The sequence below is a fragment of the Bufo bufo genome, chromosome 4 (assembly GCF_905171765.1).
Source record: "Bufo bufo chromosome 4, aBufBuf1.1, whole genome shotgun sequence".
NCBI classification, from domain to species: domain Eukaryota; kingdom Metazoa; phylum Chordata; class Amphibia; order Anura; family Bufonidae; genus Bufo; species Bufo bufo.
Window position 1 is genome coordinate 34,347,999 of NC_053392.1, and position 15,804 is coordinate 34,363,802.

The 15,804-nt window shown below is 45.3% G+C and overlaps 1 protein-coding gene across 2 annotated transcripts in view; it reads left to right on the forward strand.

The window, feature by feature from the left end:
- The first annotated feature begins 13,516 nt into the window (after positions 1 to 13,516).
- Positions 13,517 to 15,804, forward strand: part of SELENOI (selenoprotein I) — a 30,392-nt gene continuing 28,104 nt past the window's right edge. For both annotated transcript variants that reach the window (XR_005778097.1, XM_040427089.1), the window contains exon 1: positions 13,517 to 13,673. Coding sequence is in view for 1 of the 2 variants with exons in the window: in XM_040427089.1 (XP_040283023.1) it covers positions 13,614 to 13,673 (60 nt within the window). In the remaining variant the exon portion in view is untranslated. The remainder of the gene's footprint in view (positions 13,674 to 15,804) is intronic.

Here is a 15,804-nt window from a genome sequence, read left to right on the forward strand (position 1 = left end):
GACTTATTAGGTATTGCCGCGTCCGTAAGAATCTCCTCTATAAAAATATCCCATTACCTAACCCCCCAGATTAACACGGTTAAAAAAAAAAAAAAAAAAACAGTGCCAAAACCGCAATTTTTGGCACTTTTCCATTTCAATCCGTTTTTTCCGGTAACAAAACAAGGGTTAACAACCAAACAAAACTTAATATTTATTACCCTGATACTGCAGTTTACAGAAAAACCACATTTGTGGTCGTAAACTGCTGTATTAGTAAAAGGGAGGCCGCAAAAGGAAAGGACTGACATGGTTTCTGGAAGGCCGATTTTGATGGCCTTTTTTTATTGACACCATGTCCCTTTTGAAGCCCCCCTGATGCACTCTAGAGTAAAAACTCCCCAAAACTGACCCCATCTAAGAAACTACACCCCTCAAGGTATTCAAAACTGATTATACAAACTTTATTAACCCTTTAGGTGTTCCTCAACAGTTAATGGCAAATGGAGATGAAATTTCAGAATTTAAATTTTTGGTAACCTTGCCTCACAAAAATGTAATATAGAGCAACCAAAAATCATATTTACCCTAAAAATAGTCCCCAAAAAAATGCCACCTTATCCCGTAGTTTCCAAAATGGGGTCACTTTTAGGGAGTTTCTACTCCAGGGGTGCATCAGAGGGGTTGAAACAGGACACGGTGTAAATAAACCGGTCCATAAAAATCAGCCCTCCAAAAACCAAACGGCGCACCTTTCACTCTACGCCCCGCTGTGTGGCCGTACATTAGTTTACGGCCACTTATTGGGTGTTTCTGTAAACGGCAGAGTCAGGGCAATAAAGATACAGTCTTGTTTGGCTGTTAACCCTTGCTTTGTTAGTGGAAAAAATGGGTTAAAATGGAAAATAAGGCAAAAAAATTAAATTTTCAAATTTCATCCCCATTTGCCAATAACTCTTGTGCAACACCTAAAGGGTTAACGACGTATGTAAAATCAGTTTTGAATACCTTGAGGGGTGTAGTTTCTTAGATGGGGTCACTTTTAGGGAGTTTCTACTCTAGGGGTGCATCAGGGGGCTTCAAATGGGACATGGTGTAAATAAACCAGTCCATAAAAATCAGCCCTCCAAAAACCAAACGGCGCACCTTTCCCTCTACGCCCCGCTGTGTGGCCGTACAGTAGTTTACGGCCACATATTGGGTGTTTCTGTAAATGGCAGAGTCAGGGCAATAAAGATACAGTCTTGTTTGGCTGTTAACCCTTGCTTTGTTAGTGGAAAAAATGGGTTAAAATGGAAAATTAGACAAAAAAATGAAATTCTCAAATTTCATCCCCATTTGCCAATAACTCTTGTGCAACACCTAAAGGGTTAACAACGTATGTAAAATCAGTTTTGAATACCTTGAGGGGTGTAGTTTCTTAGATGGGGTCACTTTTAGGGAGTTTCTACTCTAGGGGTGCATCAGGGGGCTTCAAATGGGACATGGTGTAAATAAACCAGTCCATAAAAATCAGCCCTCCAAAAACCAAACGGCGCACCTTTCCCTCTACGCCCCGCTGTGTGGCCGTACAGTAGTTTACGGCCACATATTGGGTGTTTCTGTAAACGGAAGAGTCAGGGCAATAAAGATACAGTCTTGTTTGGCTGTTAACCCTTGCTTTGTTAGTGGAAAAAATGGGTTAAAATGGAAAATTAGACAAAAAAATGAAATTCTCAAATTTCATCCCCATTTGCCAATAACTCTTGTGCAACACCTAAAGGGTTAACGACGTATGTAAAATCAGTTTTGAATACCTTGAGGGGTGTAGTTTCTTAGATGGGGTCATTTTTGGGTGGTTTCTATTATGTAAGCCTCGCAAAGTGACTTCAGACCTGAACTGGTCCCTAAAAATTTAGTTTTTGTAAATTTCTGAAAAATTTCAAGATTTGCTTCTAAACTTCTAAGCCTTATAACATCCCCAAAAAATAAAATATCATTCCCAAAACAATTCAAACATGAAGTAGACATATGGGGAATGTAAAGTCATGACAATTTTAGGGGGTATTACTATGTATTACAGAAGTAGAGAAACTGAAACTTTGAAATTTGCTACATTTTTCCAAATTTTTGTTAAATTAGGTATTTTTTGGTGCAAAAAAAAATAATTTTTTGTCTTCATTTTACCAGTGTCATGAAGTACAATATGTGACGAAAAAACAATCTCAGAACGGCCTGGATAAGTCAAAGCGTTTTAAAGTTATCAGCACTTAAAGGGACTCTGGTCAGATTTGCAAAAAATGGCCTGGTCCTAAGGTGTAAAAAGGCTGTGTCCTTAAGGGGTTAAAGAATATTAGAAGGGTTTCAACGACTTTCTTATCTATAAACTGAAGCTACGGATTCCCTTTGAGGTACGATCTTTTATACTGAGTGATCTCTCCAAGATAAGTAGCCGTAAATATAAAAAGATTTTTTTAGGTAGAATACTATTCTTGGCCATACTTTTGGTTACTTGGATCTGGTTCTCCTGACATACTCCAGATGTAAATACTTGGATAAACTTGGTTAATAAGGTAAAAAAACTATGAGAATATCCTATATAAGCAAAGAAATGCACACGAGAAGTGGATTAAGATATGGGAGGCTTGGAGGTTTTGAACCCTGATGGTACATCCTGTATCCTTCCCTTTTTTCTTTTATTTTCTGTTTCTTTGAGTAACAGTAAGATGTGAGACATATCAGGGGGGGAGGGAGGTGATTGCTCAGGTGAAAGAAAAATTGAATAATATTGAGTTCTGACTCTGTATTAAGACTTGAGTTGTATTTTGTTTTACTTTAATAAAGATATTCAATTTAAAAATATATATATATGTCGGGATAATTATAGGCCCGAAATGAATCAAACATGAATTGCTATGTTAAATAGTGTGGTATCTGCCATTTTGTGATATGTCCACCATTTTGTGTGAGCTTATGGAAAGGCCACACATTCCTAAAGTGTATTCTTATATTTTTCTCTATAATTATACCAGTTCGAGGGAGTACTTGCTTCCTTACAGATTATGTTTAAAGACAAGACATTTATCCATATATCCTAGTTATAGTGGCTTTGATAATATACATGTATGTATCTATAAAAGGCCATATTCTTATTTATTCAAAGATGGCCGAAAGAGGTTCATATTGAATACAGAGGGCATTGTTCATTAAAAGTTATTACCACAGATGTAGGTTTATCTGAAGGGAGTGACTTTACCTCATTACAGGGCTATGAGGGAGGTAGCACTGTTTCATGAGAGACATCTGGTGTGTATGTTTATTCATATAATCAAAAGTATAACGTTTGTATACATAGAGTCGATTTATTTTGTTTTAGCATAAACTAATTGATAAATCATATATATAATATTCTATATTGGCACATGTTATGACAAGGTATTGATATATACATATACTTGATGCCATGTGTATCCTACTAAAAGAAAATGTATTCTTAGGATATATGGAAAGCATCTATGCTGGTTTTCTGCTAATGGGATTTACTCAGAGGGACTGATATTATTCTAACCTAATGAATCAGTCATTTGGACAGTTAGAATATACTAATCCACAGTGCGAGTGTAAGGCCCAATGTGTTTCTTATCAAACCCATAAATTCAAGAGTCTGGGAAACTCATGATGGTCCCACTAAGTCTGGAACAATAGTTTCAGGGTGTCAAAGAAGTATCCCTCCTCATTGATATAGGTTGCAAAGGTTAAAGGTATAATGTGTAGCATAATTCTGATGTTAATATGTTACACAACAGTGCCACCTGGAGACAGGTGGATATCATGACACCTTTCACAACAATATTGCATTCTGGGTAAATATGATCTCATAGGATCATTACCCTATGAGCGCACCCATCCGATGTGATTGGAAAACATAATCTGGAAGGGTGTGATTATTTGACAAGTTTTTGGATAAGAAAGCACATATTAGAGAAAGGAGGAGAAAAAGCAAAGAAAGAGAGGTCTATCAAGATGAAAGCCATGGCGAGACATGCAATGATGGACCACCCAGCTTTCCTAGGAGCAGAAGTGAGATTCCTACTAGGACTTGGTAAGAGACACAAAGAATGATATTTCATTTTATTAAGACTAATTGGATAATGTGGGTGAAATTGTACCATCTAGATTGGCGAATAAATAAATTAATTAATTAATCTATCATCTCCCCATTGAGATGAAGTCTTAGGATATTGTGAGGCTTCATTCTACCTGCAGAAGAATCAAGACTCATAATCTAGCAAAGCATTAAATGATTGCTTTTATATATTGATAATATTCTTCGTCAAGCTGAATGATAGATTCCCACAGGAAAGACTTGTTTCAAGTCCTTCCCATTTAAGATATGGTTATCATGACCGTCGTGCCGATCACATACGCGACGCAAAGGGCGGAAAATGAGAAGGCCCTGTCCAAGGGAGAGGGAAAGGTGGTGACCCCTAACTCACCTTGAGGCTGGCACCTGACTGTCCTGACGTCCCTAGACGGGTTCCTCACCCGTACGCCGTTCACATGCCTAAACCCTGGCTTTCCCTAAGATGAGCCCTAGATAGTGAATAGGGCGGTGGGAACACTAGTCCTTACCACTGACACTAAGAGGAAAACACCAAGGAGAGGACAGACAATACAGACAAACATATAATCCCAGGTGGGCGACAACAGCGGACAACAAAAGCCCAACAGGGATCCGGAGGGCAACGTTCTGGAACAACAACCAGGAATCTCAGCTACTCAGCTCCAGTGGGTCAGTATAGAAGTCCAGGCAGGAAGCTCTATATCTGGCAACCAGAGAAGTGGGAGAGGGGAATATAAGGAGGTTGGGAGTGCTGGACAAGAAACAGCTGAGGAGAAGGAGCTACGGATCCCTGAGTGAGCCAAAAAGGATTGCAAGGCAAACCCAGAAAGCTACCATTAAGAAACAGCACTATCTTTAGACATAGAGCGCGCAGCCACCTGCTGCGACTTCCTGACCCCGGGTATAACGGAGTCAGACGTGGCTCTTGACACCCTCGTGACAATGGTCTAGCAAAGATCCTAGATCCCTGTTATTTGTCTTAATAGTCTTACCAAAGTCATATGTGTGAAAATAGTCCAGGATGGGGCGGAAGGATACAGTTGTCTCTTCTAAGTTATATCCTAGGATGGATTTGCCCATCTGGAAGTCATGTGATGTGTAGTTGGTTAGGGGGGGGGAATGTATTTAGCATTCTATATTGATGTCTAGGATTAGACATGCCCATCTTGATATCATGAGGTTTTCTCTGAACAGTAGTAATGTCTATAACTTATTTTCCTACTTTGATATCCTAACCTAATAATAGCTTTGTTATAATGTGACAAGTTATTTCCACTCACATGTATTGTTAAGCTTGTAATTCTTTATATTAACGCTATATATATTCATTTGCATGTATCATTGTGTTTATTTACTTATATATGTTTATAACCTTGTAACCAATAAATCTGCATATTTTTATAATACCTGTGTATTATTGTATAATGCAGAACTACATTTTATCATTAACGTCATCTCACGTCAAAAATAACTTATTTATCTGAGGAAATGGTCGGACTTAGGCCTCTTTCACACTTGCTTTGTCCGGATCGGTTGTGCACTCCATTGGCCGGAGATGCCCGCCGGATCCGTAACACCGCAAGTGAACTGAAAGCAAAAGCATTTGAAGACGGATCCGTCTTCAAAATGCGTTCAATGTTACAATGGCAGCCAGGACACTATTAAAGTCCTGGTTGCCATAGTAGTAGTGGGGAGCGGGGGAGCAGTATACTTACCGTCCGTGCGGCTCCCGGGGCGCTCCAGAATGAGGTCACTCTGGAGCGCCCCGGGAGCCGCACGGACGGTAAGTATACTGCTCCCCCGCTCCCCGCTACACTTTACCATGGCAAACAGGACTTTACCGTCTTGGCAGCCATGGTAACCATTCAGAAAAAGCTAAACGTCGGATCCAGTAATGCGCCGAAACGACGTTTAGCTTAGGGCCGGATCTGGATCAATGCCTTTCAATGGGCATTAATTCCGGATCCGGCCTTGCGGCAAGTGTTCAGGATTTTTGGCCGGAGCAAAAAGCGCACTGAACTGAAGACATCCTGATGCATCCTGAACGGATTTCTCTCCATTCAGAATGCATTAGGATAAAACTGATCAGGATTCTTCCGGCATAGAGCCCCGACGACGGAACTCTATGCCGGAACAGAACAACGCAAGTGTGAAAGAGCCCTTAGATGTGAATTGTATCGATTAGGTTGTCTACAATTCACCAGGTCATGATTTCAAGAATTTATGACAAATTTTATTAATTTTATTTTGCCATGGTTAATTCTTTTTATGACCATAATTAATAATTCTTAATTGAATTATTACCGCCCGACATAAATATATATGGACAGTACAGATTATATATGGACAGTATGTATTAGGGCTCTTTCACACTTGCGTTGTTCTTTTCTTCCGGCATAGAGTTCCGTCGTCGGGATTATCCTAATGCATTCTGAATGGAGAGAAATCCGTTCAGGATGCATCAGGATGTCTTCAGTTCCGGACCGGAACGTTTTTTGGCCGGAGAAAATACCGCAGCATGCTGCGCTTTTTGCTGCGCTTTTTGCTGCGCTTTTTGCTCCGGCCAAAAATCCTGAAAACTTGCCGCAAGGCCGGATCCGGAATTAATGCCCATTGAAAGGCATTAATCCGGATCCGGCCTTAAGCTAAACGTCGTTTCGGCGCATTACCGGATCCGACGTTTAGCTTTTTCTGAATGGTTACCATGGCTGCCAGGACGCTAAAGTCCTGTTTGCCATGGTAAAGTGTAGTGGGGAGCGGGGGAGCAGTATACTTACTGTCCGTGCGCCCCCCGGGGCGCTTCAGAGTGACGTCAGGGCGCCCCACGCGCATGGATGACGTGATCGCGTGGATCACCCACGCGCATAGGGCGCTCTGACGTCATTCTGGAGCGCCCCGGGAGCCGCACGGACTGTAAGTATACCGCTCCCCCGCTCCCCACTACTACTATGGCAGCCAGGACTTTAATAATAGCATCCTGGGTGCCATAGTAACACTGAACGCATTTTGAAGACGGATCCGTCTTCAAATGCTTTCAGTTCACTTGCGGTGTTACGGATCCGGCGGGCACCTCCGGCAAATGGAGTACACGACGGATCCGGACAACGCAAGTGTGAAAGAGGCCTTATATGGACAGTACAGATTATATACGGATACTATAGATTATATGGACAGTACAGATTATATATGGACAGTATAGATTATATATGGACAGTATAGATTATATACGGATACTATAGATTATATGGACAGTACAGATTATATACGGATACTATAGATTATATGGACAGTACAGATTATATACGGATACTATAGATTATATGGACAGTACAGATTATATATGGACAGTACAGATTATATATGGACGGTATAGATTATACACTGCCCGTCCAAAAAAAAAATTTTGTTGGACTTCCTTTAGCTTTGATTACGGCACCTATTCGCTGTGGCATTGTTTCGATAAGCTTCTGCAATGTCACAAGATTTATTTCCATCCAGTGCTGCATTAATTTTTCACCAAGATCTTGCATTGATGATGGTAGAGTCTGACCGCTGCGCAAAGCCTTCTCCAGCACATCCCAAAGATTCTCAATGGGGTTAAGGTCTGGACTCTGTGGTGGCCAATCCATGTGTGACAATGATGTCTCATGCTCCCTGAACCACTCTTTCATAATTTGAGCCCGATGAATCCTGGCATTGTCATCTTGGAATATGTCCGTGCCATCAGGGAAGAACAAATCCTTTGATGGAATAACCTGGTCATTCAGTATGTTCAGGTAGTCAGCTGACCTCATTCTTGGAGCACATACTGTTGCTGAACCTAGACCTGACCAACTGCAGCAACCCCAGACCATAGCACTGCCCCCACAGGCTGGTACAGTAGGCACTGGGCATGATGGGGGCGTCACTTCATCTGCCTCTCTTCTTACCCTGATGCGCCCATCACTCTGGAACAGGGTAAATCTGGACTCATCAGACCACAGGACCTTCTTCCATTGCTCCAGAGTCTAATCTTTATGCTCCCAAGCAAATTGGAACCTTTTTTTCTGGTTTTCCTCACTGATTAGTGGTTTTCTTACGGCTACACAGCTGTTCAGTCCCAATCCCTTGAGTTCCCTTTGCATTGTACATGTGGAAATGCTCTTACTTTCACTATTAAACATAGCCCTGAGTTCTACTGTTGTTTTTCTTCGATTTGATTTCACCAAACGTTTAAGTGATCGCCGATCACGATCATTCAGGATTTTTTTCCCGCCACATTTCTTCCTCGAATACGATGGGTCCCCACTATCCTTCCAGTTTTTATTAATGCGTTGGACAGTTCTTAACCCAATTTTAGTAGTTTCTGCAATCTCCTTAGATGTTTTCTCTGCTTGATGCATGCCAATAATTTGACCCTTCTCAAACAGACTAACATCTTTTCCACGACCACGAGATGTGTCTTTCGACATGGTCGTTTAAGAAATGAGAAGCAACTTATTGCCCCAGTTGGGGTTAAATAACTTATTGCCAGCTGAAAGATAATCGCCCAGGCAGTAATTATCCAATAGGAGGCTCAGAACTATTTACTTAGTTACATCTAGGGGGCGACTTTTTTTTGGACAGGCAGTGTACAGCACAGACCAAAAGTTTGGACACACCTTCTCATTCAAAGAGTTTTCTTTATTTTCATGACTATGAAAATTGTAGATTCACACTGAAGGCATCAAAACTATGAATTAACACATGTGGATTATATACATAACAAACAAGTGTGAAACAACTGAAAATATGTCATATTCTAGGTTCTTCAAAGTAGCCACCTTTTGCTTTGATTACTGCTTTGCACACTCTTGGCATTCTCTTGATGAGCTTCAAGAGGTAGTACCCTGAAATGGTCTTCCAACAGTCTTGAAGGAGTTCCCAGAGATGCTTAGCACTTGTTGGCCCTTTTGCCTTCACTCTGCGGTCCAGCTCACCCCAAACCATCTCGATTGGGTTCAGGTCCGGTGACTGTGGAGGCCAGGTCATCTGGCGCAGCACCCCATCACTCTCCTTCATGGTCAAATAGCGCTTACTTTCAAAGTTTTCCCAATTTTTCGGCTGACTGACTGACCTTCATTTCTTAAAGTAATGATGGCCACTCGTTTTTCTATACTTAGCTGCTTTTTTCTTGCCATAATACAAATTCTAACAGTCTATTCAGTAGGACTATCAGCTGTGTATCCACCTGACTTCTCCTCAACGCAACTGATGGTCCCATGAAGGAGAGTGATGGGGTGCTGCGCCAGATGACCTGGCCTCCACAGTCACCGGACCTGAACCCAATCGAGATGGTTTGGGGTGAGCTGGACCGCAGAGTGAAGGCAAAAGGGCCAACAAGTGCTAAGCATCTCTGGGAACTCCTTCAAGACTGTTGGAAGACCATTTCAGGGTACTACCTCTTGAAGCTCATCAAGAGAATGCCAAGAGTGTGCAAAGCAGTAATCAAAGCAAAAGGTGGCTACTTTGAAGAACCTAGAATATGACATATTTTCAGTTGTTTCACACTTGTTTGTTATGTATAGAATTCCACATGTGTTAATTCATAGTTTTGATGCCTTCAGTGTGAATCTACAATTTCCATAGTCATGAAAATAAAGAAAACTCTTTGAATGAGAAGGTGTGTCCAAACTTTTGGTCTGTACTGTATATGGACAGTATAGATTATACATGTACCGTACAGATAAAGTAAATGACGCTGATTATCTGGCGCCTGTCGGGGGATACATGCAGAAGGAAGTAAACGCTCAGTTCTTGCAGATAATTTGTTGGCAGCAGGAAACATGAGCAAACGTCAGGGTGGGGGCGACTATAACGGCGCCTTCACACTCTGTGGATTTTGTTACGGAATTTTCAGCAATTTATAATCAGTTCCATTCATTTGAACGGGGCGACAAGGACATGGATTTCTGCAAACCCCATTCAGGTGAACTGAACTGATTTTCAGTCGCAGAAAATCCTGCAACAAAATCTGCCGAGTGTGAAGGCGGCCGAATAAGGACCAAACTGCAGACGATGAGGAGCAGCTGGAAACGGAAAAACACTGCGAACAACTGACTGATGTACAAAGTCCCGACACAGGTTAATGATTAGACGTCTTCTGGTATCTCAGGTGTCATAGGTCAGATAGGGAGACACTTCATGGCGGTGATAATTGCATTAAATGGCAATAATGGAGGCGTCATACTGATAACGAGGCACGTGGCGGCTCAGGACGTAAAGTAATGTCTGCACCAGATCCGGGGCGCCATACTGCAGCCTGTAATCCAATCCTAGCGCTACTGCCAACAAAGTACAGGACCCTGGAAGTATAACCCCCATCATGTCTATACACAGAAAACAAATGGTACCTTTTTTGCCTTTTCTGTGGCTGTAATGCTAAAAAAACTAACTTTAAATGTATATGCAAATGAGCTAAGCAAGTGCCCATGGGGGGTGTCTATCACTACAAGAGTCCATGGGGGGGGGGGGGGGGGCTAGGGTCAGTCACTACAAGTGCCCATGGGTGGTGTCTATCACTGCAAGAGTCCATGGGGGGGGGGGGGGGGGCAGTCACTACAAGTGCCCATGGGTGGTTTCTTACACTGGTAGATGTTATTCACCTTAGCAGATCACTGGTAGATGTTATCCAGCTCAGCACATCACTGGTAGATGTTATCCACCTCAGTAGATCACTGGTAGATGTAATCCACCTCAGTAGATCACTGGTAGATGTTATCCACCTCAGTAGATCACTGGTAGATGTTATCCACCTCATTAGATCACTAGTAGATGTTAACCACCTCAGTAGATCACTGGTAGATGTTATCCAGCTCAGTAGATCACCAGTAGATGTTATCCAGCTCAGAAGATCACTGGTAGATGTTATCCACCACCTCAGCAGATCACTGGTGGATGTTATCCAGCTCAGTAGATCACTGGTAGATGTTATACAGCTCAGTAGATCACTGGAAGATGTTATCCACCTCAGCAGATCACTGGTAGATGTTATCCAGCTTAGTAGATCACTGGGAGATGTTATCCACCTCAGTAGATCACTAGTAGATGTTATCCACCTCACTAGATCACTGGTAGATGTTGTCCACCTCAGCAGATCACTGGTAGATGTTATCCACCTCAGTAGATCACTGGTAGATGTTATCCACCTCAGCAGATCACTGGTAGATGTTATCCACCTCAGTAGATCACTGGTAGATGTTATCCACCTCAGCAGATCACTGGTAGATGTTATCCACCTCAGTAGATCACTGGTAGATGTTATCCAGCTCAGCACATCACTGGTAGATGTTATCCACCTCAGTAGATCACTGGTAGATGTTATCCACCTCAGTAGATCACTGGTAGATGTTATCCACCTCAGCAGATCACTGGTAGATGTTATCCACCTCAGTAGATCACTAGAAGATGTTATCCAGCTCAGCAGATCACTGGTACATGTTATCCACCTCAGTAGATCACTGGTAGATGTAATCCACCTCGGTTGATCACTGGTAGATGTTATCCACCTCAGTAGATCACTGTTAGATGTTATCCACCTCATTAGATCACTAGTAGATGTTAACCACCTCAGTAGATCACTGGTAGATGTTATCCAGCTCAGTAGATCACCGGTAGATGTTATCCAGCTCAGAAGATCACTGGTAGATGTTATCCACCACCTCAGCAGATCACTGGTGGATGTTATCCAGCTCAGTAGATCACTGGTAGATGTTATACAGCTCAGTAGATCACTGGAAGATGTTATCCACCTCAGAAGATCACTGGTAGATGTTATCCACCACCTCAGCAGATCACTGGTGGATGTTATCCAGCTCAGTAGATCACTGGTAGATGTTATACAGCTCAGTAGATCACTGGAAGATGTTATCCACCTCAGCAGATCACTGGTAGATGTTATCCACCTCAGTAGATCACTGGTAGATGTTATCCACCTCAGCAGATCACTGGTAGATGTTATCCACCTCAGTAGATCACTGGTAGATGTTATCCACCTCAGAAGATCACTAGTAGATGTTATCCACCTCAGCAGATCACTGGTAGATGTTATCCACCTCAGCAGATCACTGGTAGATGTTATTCACCTCAGTAGATCACTGGTAGATGTTATCCACCTCAGCAGATCACTGGTAGATGTTATCCACCTCAGTAGATCACTGGTAGATGTTATCCAGCTCAGCACATCACTGGTAGATGTTATCCACCTCAGTAGATCACTGGTAGATGTTATCCACCTCAGTAGATCACTGGTAGATGTTATCCACCTCAGCAGATCACTGGTAGATGTAATCCACCTCAGTTGATCACTGGTATATGTTATCCACCTCAGCAGATTACTGGTAGAAGTTATCCACCTCAGTAGATCACTGGTAGATGTTATCCAGCTGAGGAGATCCCTGGATGTTAATATCTGGTGGCCTTCAGCAGCTTTTCCCTCAGTCTCTCCTCCTTCTTGGCTCCAGCCTTCTCCATCTCATGTTTGGTCCAAAGTAAAAGGGTCTATGAAGACCCCTGGCCGCTGCCACAGGTAGTGTGGTCGTAGTGTGGAGTCGGTGGAGACGGGGGCTCTGGGCATCTGCACTGGTGCTAATACCCCTCCGCGATGTCATTGGTGATGATGTCATCAGCAGTCGTGATGTCACTACCTGGAAGGCGTAAGATCGCCTTATAAGGTTATCAAATCTTTAACCCCTTAGTGACCAGCAACTTGTATCATTTTTTCCTCCTCACTTCCCAGGATTGTACGGAGCTGTACCGGGGCTCGTTGTTTTGCGGGATGATATTGACGTTTTTATAGGTGACATTTTGAGGTGCGCGGCGCCTTTTCATCGCCTTTTTTTTTTATGTGGGATGAAGAAAACCAGCGATCCTACCGTGCGGATTACACAACGGGATAATGTAATCGTTTAGGCATTTTTCCGGCCCGCGGGGCGGTTATCGGGACTGTGCCGTATCTCAGGGGTCAGTGTTGTCAAACTACAACTCCCAGCAGGCTCCAGTCACTGATATGGGAGCCAAGTGTGCATGCTGGCAGTTGTAGTTTTACCATACTGTAGAAATGTATCAAAACCAGTGTAAAAGGGAAGGGGATGCAGTTGCCCATAGCAACCAAACTGGAAAAATGAAAGCAGCGATCTGATTGGTCGCCAGAGGAGCTCATTTATCTTTTCACCTTTCCCTGATTTGTCATCAGCAGGAGCATTCCCTGAAGAACTACACGTCCCAGCATTCCGGGGCCGCTGGGATTTGTTGTTCCCCTGATGAACAGATTCTTCCTACGTCACATAACCAGCCCAGGGGGCGGGGGTAAAGGGGGCGTTGTCCATTGAAATCACGCCCAGCTGTTGTATCAGCCGATGTTTTTTTGACCCGCCCCCTCCGTCGCCTCGGCCCCGCCCCTCCAGTCCCCGGCACCACTACTACGGACGTGACGTCACTGGTCGGCGAATCCGTGTTCCTTTCATCGCCGTGTCTTCCTGCCGTCTGCAGCCGCTGGCCCCCGCCGCTCCCCGTCATGTCCCGGTGCTGCGAGTACGTCACCTCCGAGCAGCTCAGCGGCTTCGACCGCTACAAGGTGAGAGCGGGACCCCGGGGAGAAGCGGAGGCGTGAGGGGCACTGACAGGACTGGGCCCCCGGAGGGCTGCAGCGTGCCTACAGCCTGGAGGCGGGGAACCCGTGCTTGTGGGGCCCCTTTAAGAACTGCTATGGGAGTCCTCGGGGCCCCTGCACAGGTTCTAGGGCTAAGGTGGCCCCTGTAGTTTATAGGGCCCTCAGCATGCCTTCTGTGGTCCGTGCAAGCTGCTGACTTGTTGAGGACCCCTATAAGGTTCGGGAAATGAAGTGGCCCCATTGTGTGGGGCCCCGCATTTCACTATGTGAGGACCCCTTCAGGGTCCTGGGTGGGCAGGGATCACCTTCTCAGTTCCCCTCCATGGCCTCTGGAAAGGGTGGGACCTGTGCGTGTGTGGCCCCTGACATGTGTGTTGTGCGGCCCCCCCTGTCGGGGAGTGTGCGGCCCCTGACATGTGTGCGGCCCCCCCTGTCGGGGAGTGTGCGGCCCCTGACATGTGTGCGGCCCCCCCTGTCGGGGAGTGTGCGGCCCCTGACGTGTGTGCGGCCCCCCCCTGTCGGGGAGTGTGCGGCCCCTGACGTGTGTGCGGCCCCCCCCTGTCGGGGAGTGTGCGGCCCCTGACGTGTGTGCGGCCCCCCCTGTCGGGGAGTGTACGGCCCCTGACGTCTGTGCGGCCCCTGACGTCTGTGCGGCCCCTGACGTCTGTGCGGCCCCTGACGTCTGTGCGGCCCCTGACATGTGTGCGCCCTCCCCCTGTCGGGGAGTGTGTGGCCCCTGACATGTGTGCGCCCTCCCCCTGTCGGGGAGTGTGTGGCCCCTGACATGTGTGCGCCCCCCCCCCCCCTGTCGGGGAGTGTGTGGCCCCTCCTTGTTGTGGTGTACAGGCTCCCGTGTTTTCTAGGGGTCACTTCACGTTTTTCGGGGGGCCAGGTGCACAGCTTTGGGGGGGGGGGAAGCATGTTCAGGTACTTTGTCGTGTGTGTGGCCCCTTTTAAGAGATCTGTGTAGTCGGGGTTATGTGTCTGCACTGAGCCTTACTCCTCACAGCTGAGGGTTTGTTACAATAGGACCCAGACCGATGCATTATCCCGGCACAGATACATTGTAACAAACTGTCAGTCCACAGAGGATTGTCCAGACTGGATCCAATTGTAACAAACCTTCAGCTGCAAGATCGGAGCAGGTGAAGTAAGAATGCTCCAAATCACTGACAGCAAGCAGAGGGACTGAAACACAGAGAGCACGGGACCGGCACGGATTAGACTGGGAGGAGGGGGCCCCGCTGTATTTGGGGCTCCTGCTTGTGCCCACGTCTCTGGTCCTGTTGATGCCGGATTAAAGGAATGTTCCAGTGTGATGGGTCTGCGGAGCGTCCGTCTGGTGTCATGTGGCGGTAACCTGACCCTGACCACGGGACGGCTACACGTACGGTCTTCAGAGGTCATGACCCTGTCGGTGACGTCCTCGCAGGATGTGTCCTCTTCCCTGGGACACCAGGCAGGAAAGGTCGGAGGGGCTGCTCACACGCAGGACACGTGACTGCTCACAGCGGAGGGTTTGTTACATGTGACACATTGTAACGACCCCCTTCAGAAAGCCGGACCTACACTGATACATTGTAACTAGTGTTGAGCGAACTTGTGTTTTAAGTTTGGCGTCTAAAGCTCGGGTTCGGGTTATGGATTCCGCTACCACGGACCAAGTTATGGTCCGTGGTAGCGGAATCCATAACGCGATTCTTCGATGACCCGAACTTTAGACGCCAAACTTAAAACGCAAGTTCGCTCAACACTAATTGTAAAGTAACCGCAGCAGGACGAAGTCAAGATAGGGTTTTCAGCCTTTGGATGTGAACCGGAACCTTTCCATTCATTGACAGCAAGCAGACGTCATGAAACGGTCAGGAACTGACACAGATGGGGGGGGTTTGTCCAAAACGGATGCGACAGAAAGTGGAGCGGATGCCCGTGGAAACCAGTCTGGTTGCCATGGTTTCCCTCGTGAGGCGCACCGTCCCTTTAAGCTGACCGGGTGCTGGGTCTTCCCCGATCCCTTCATTCCCTGGGAACATTGTGTAGATGAAGCAGTGCCAGGGCCGCGGCCGGACCGCCACCGGTCGCCAAGTACTGGGAT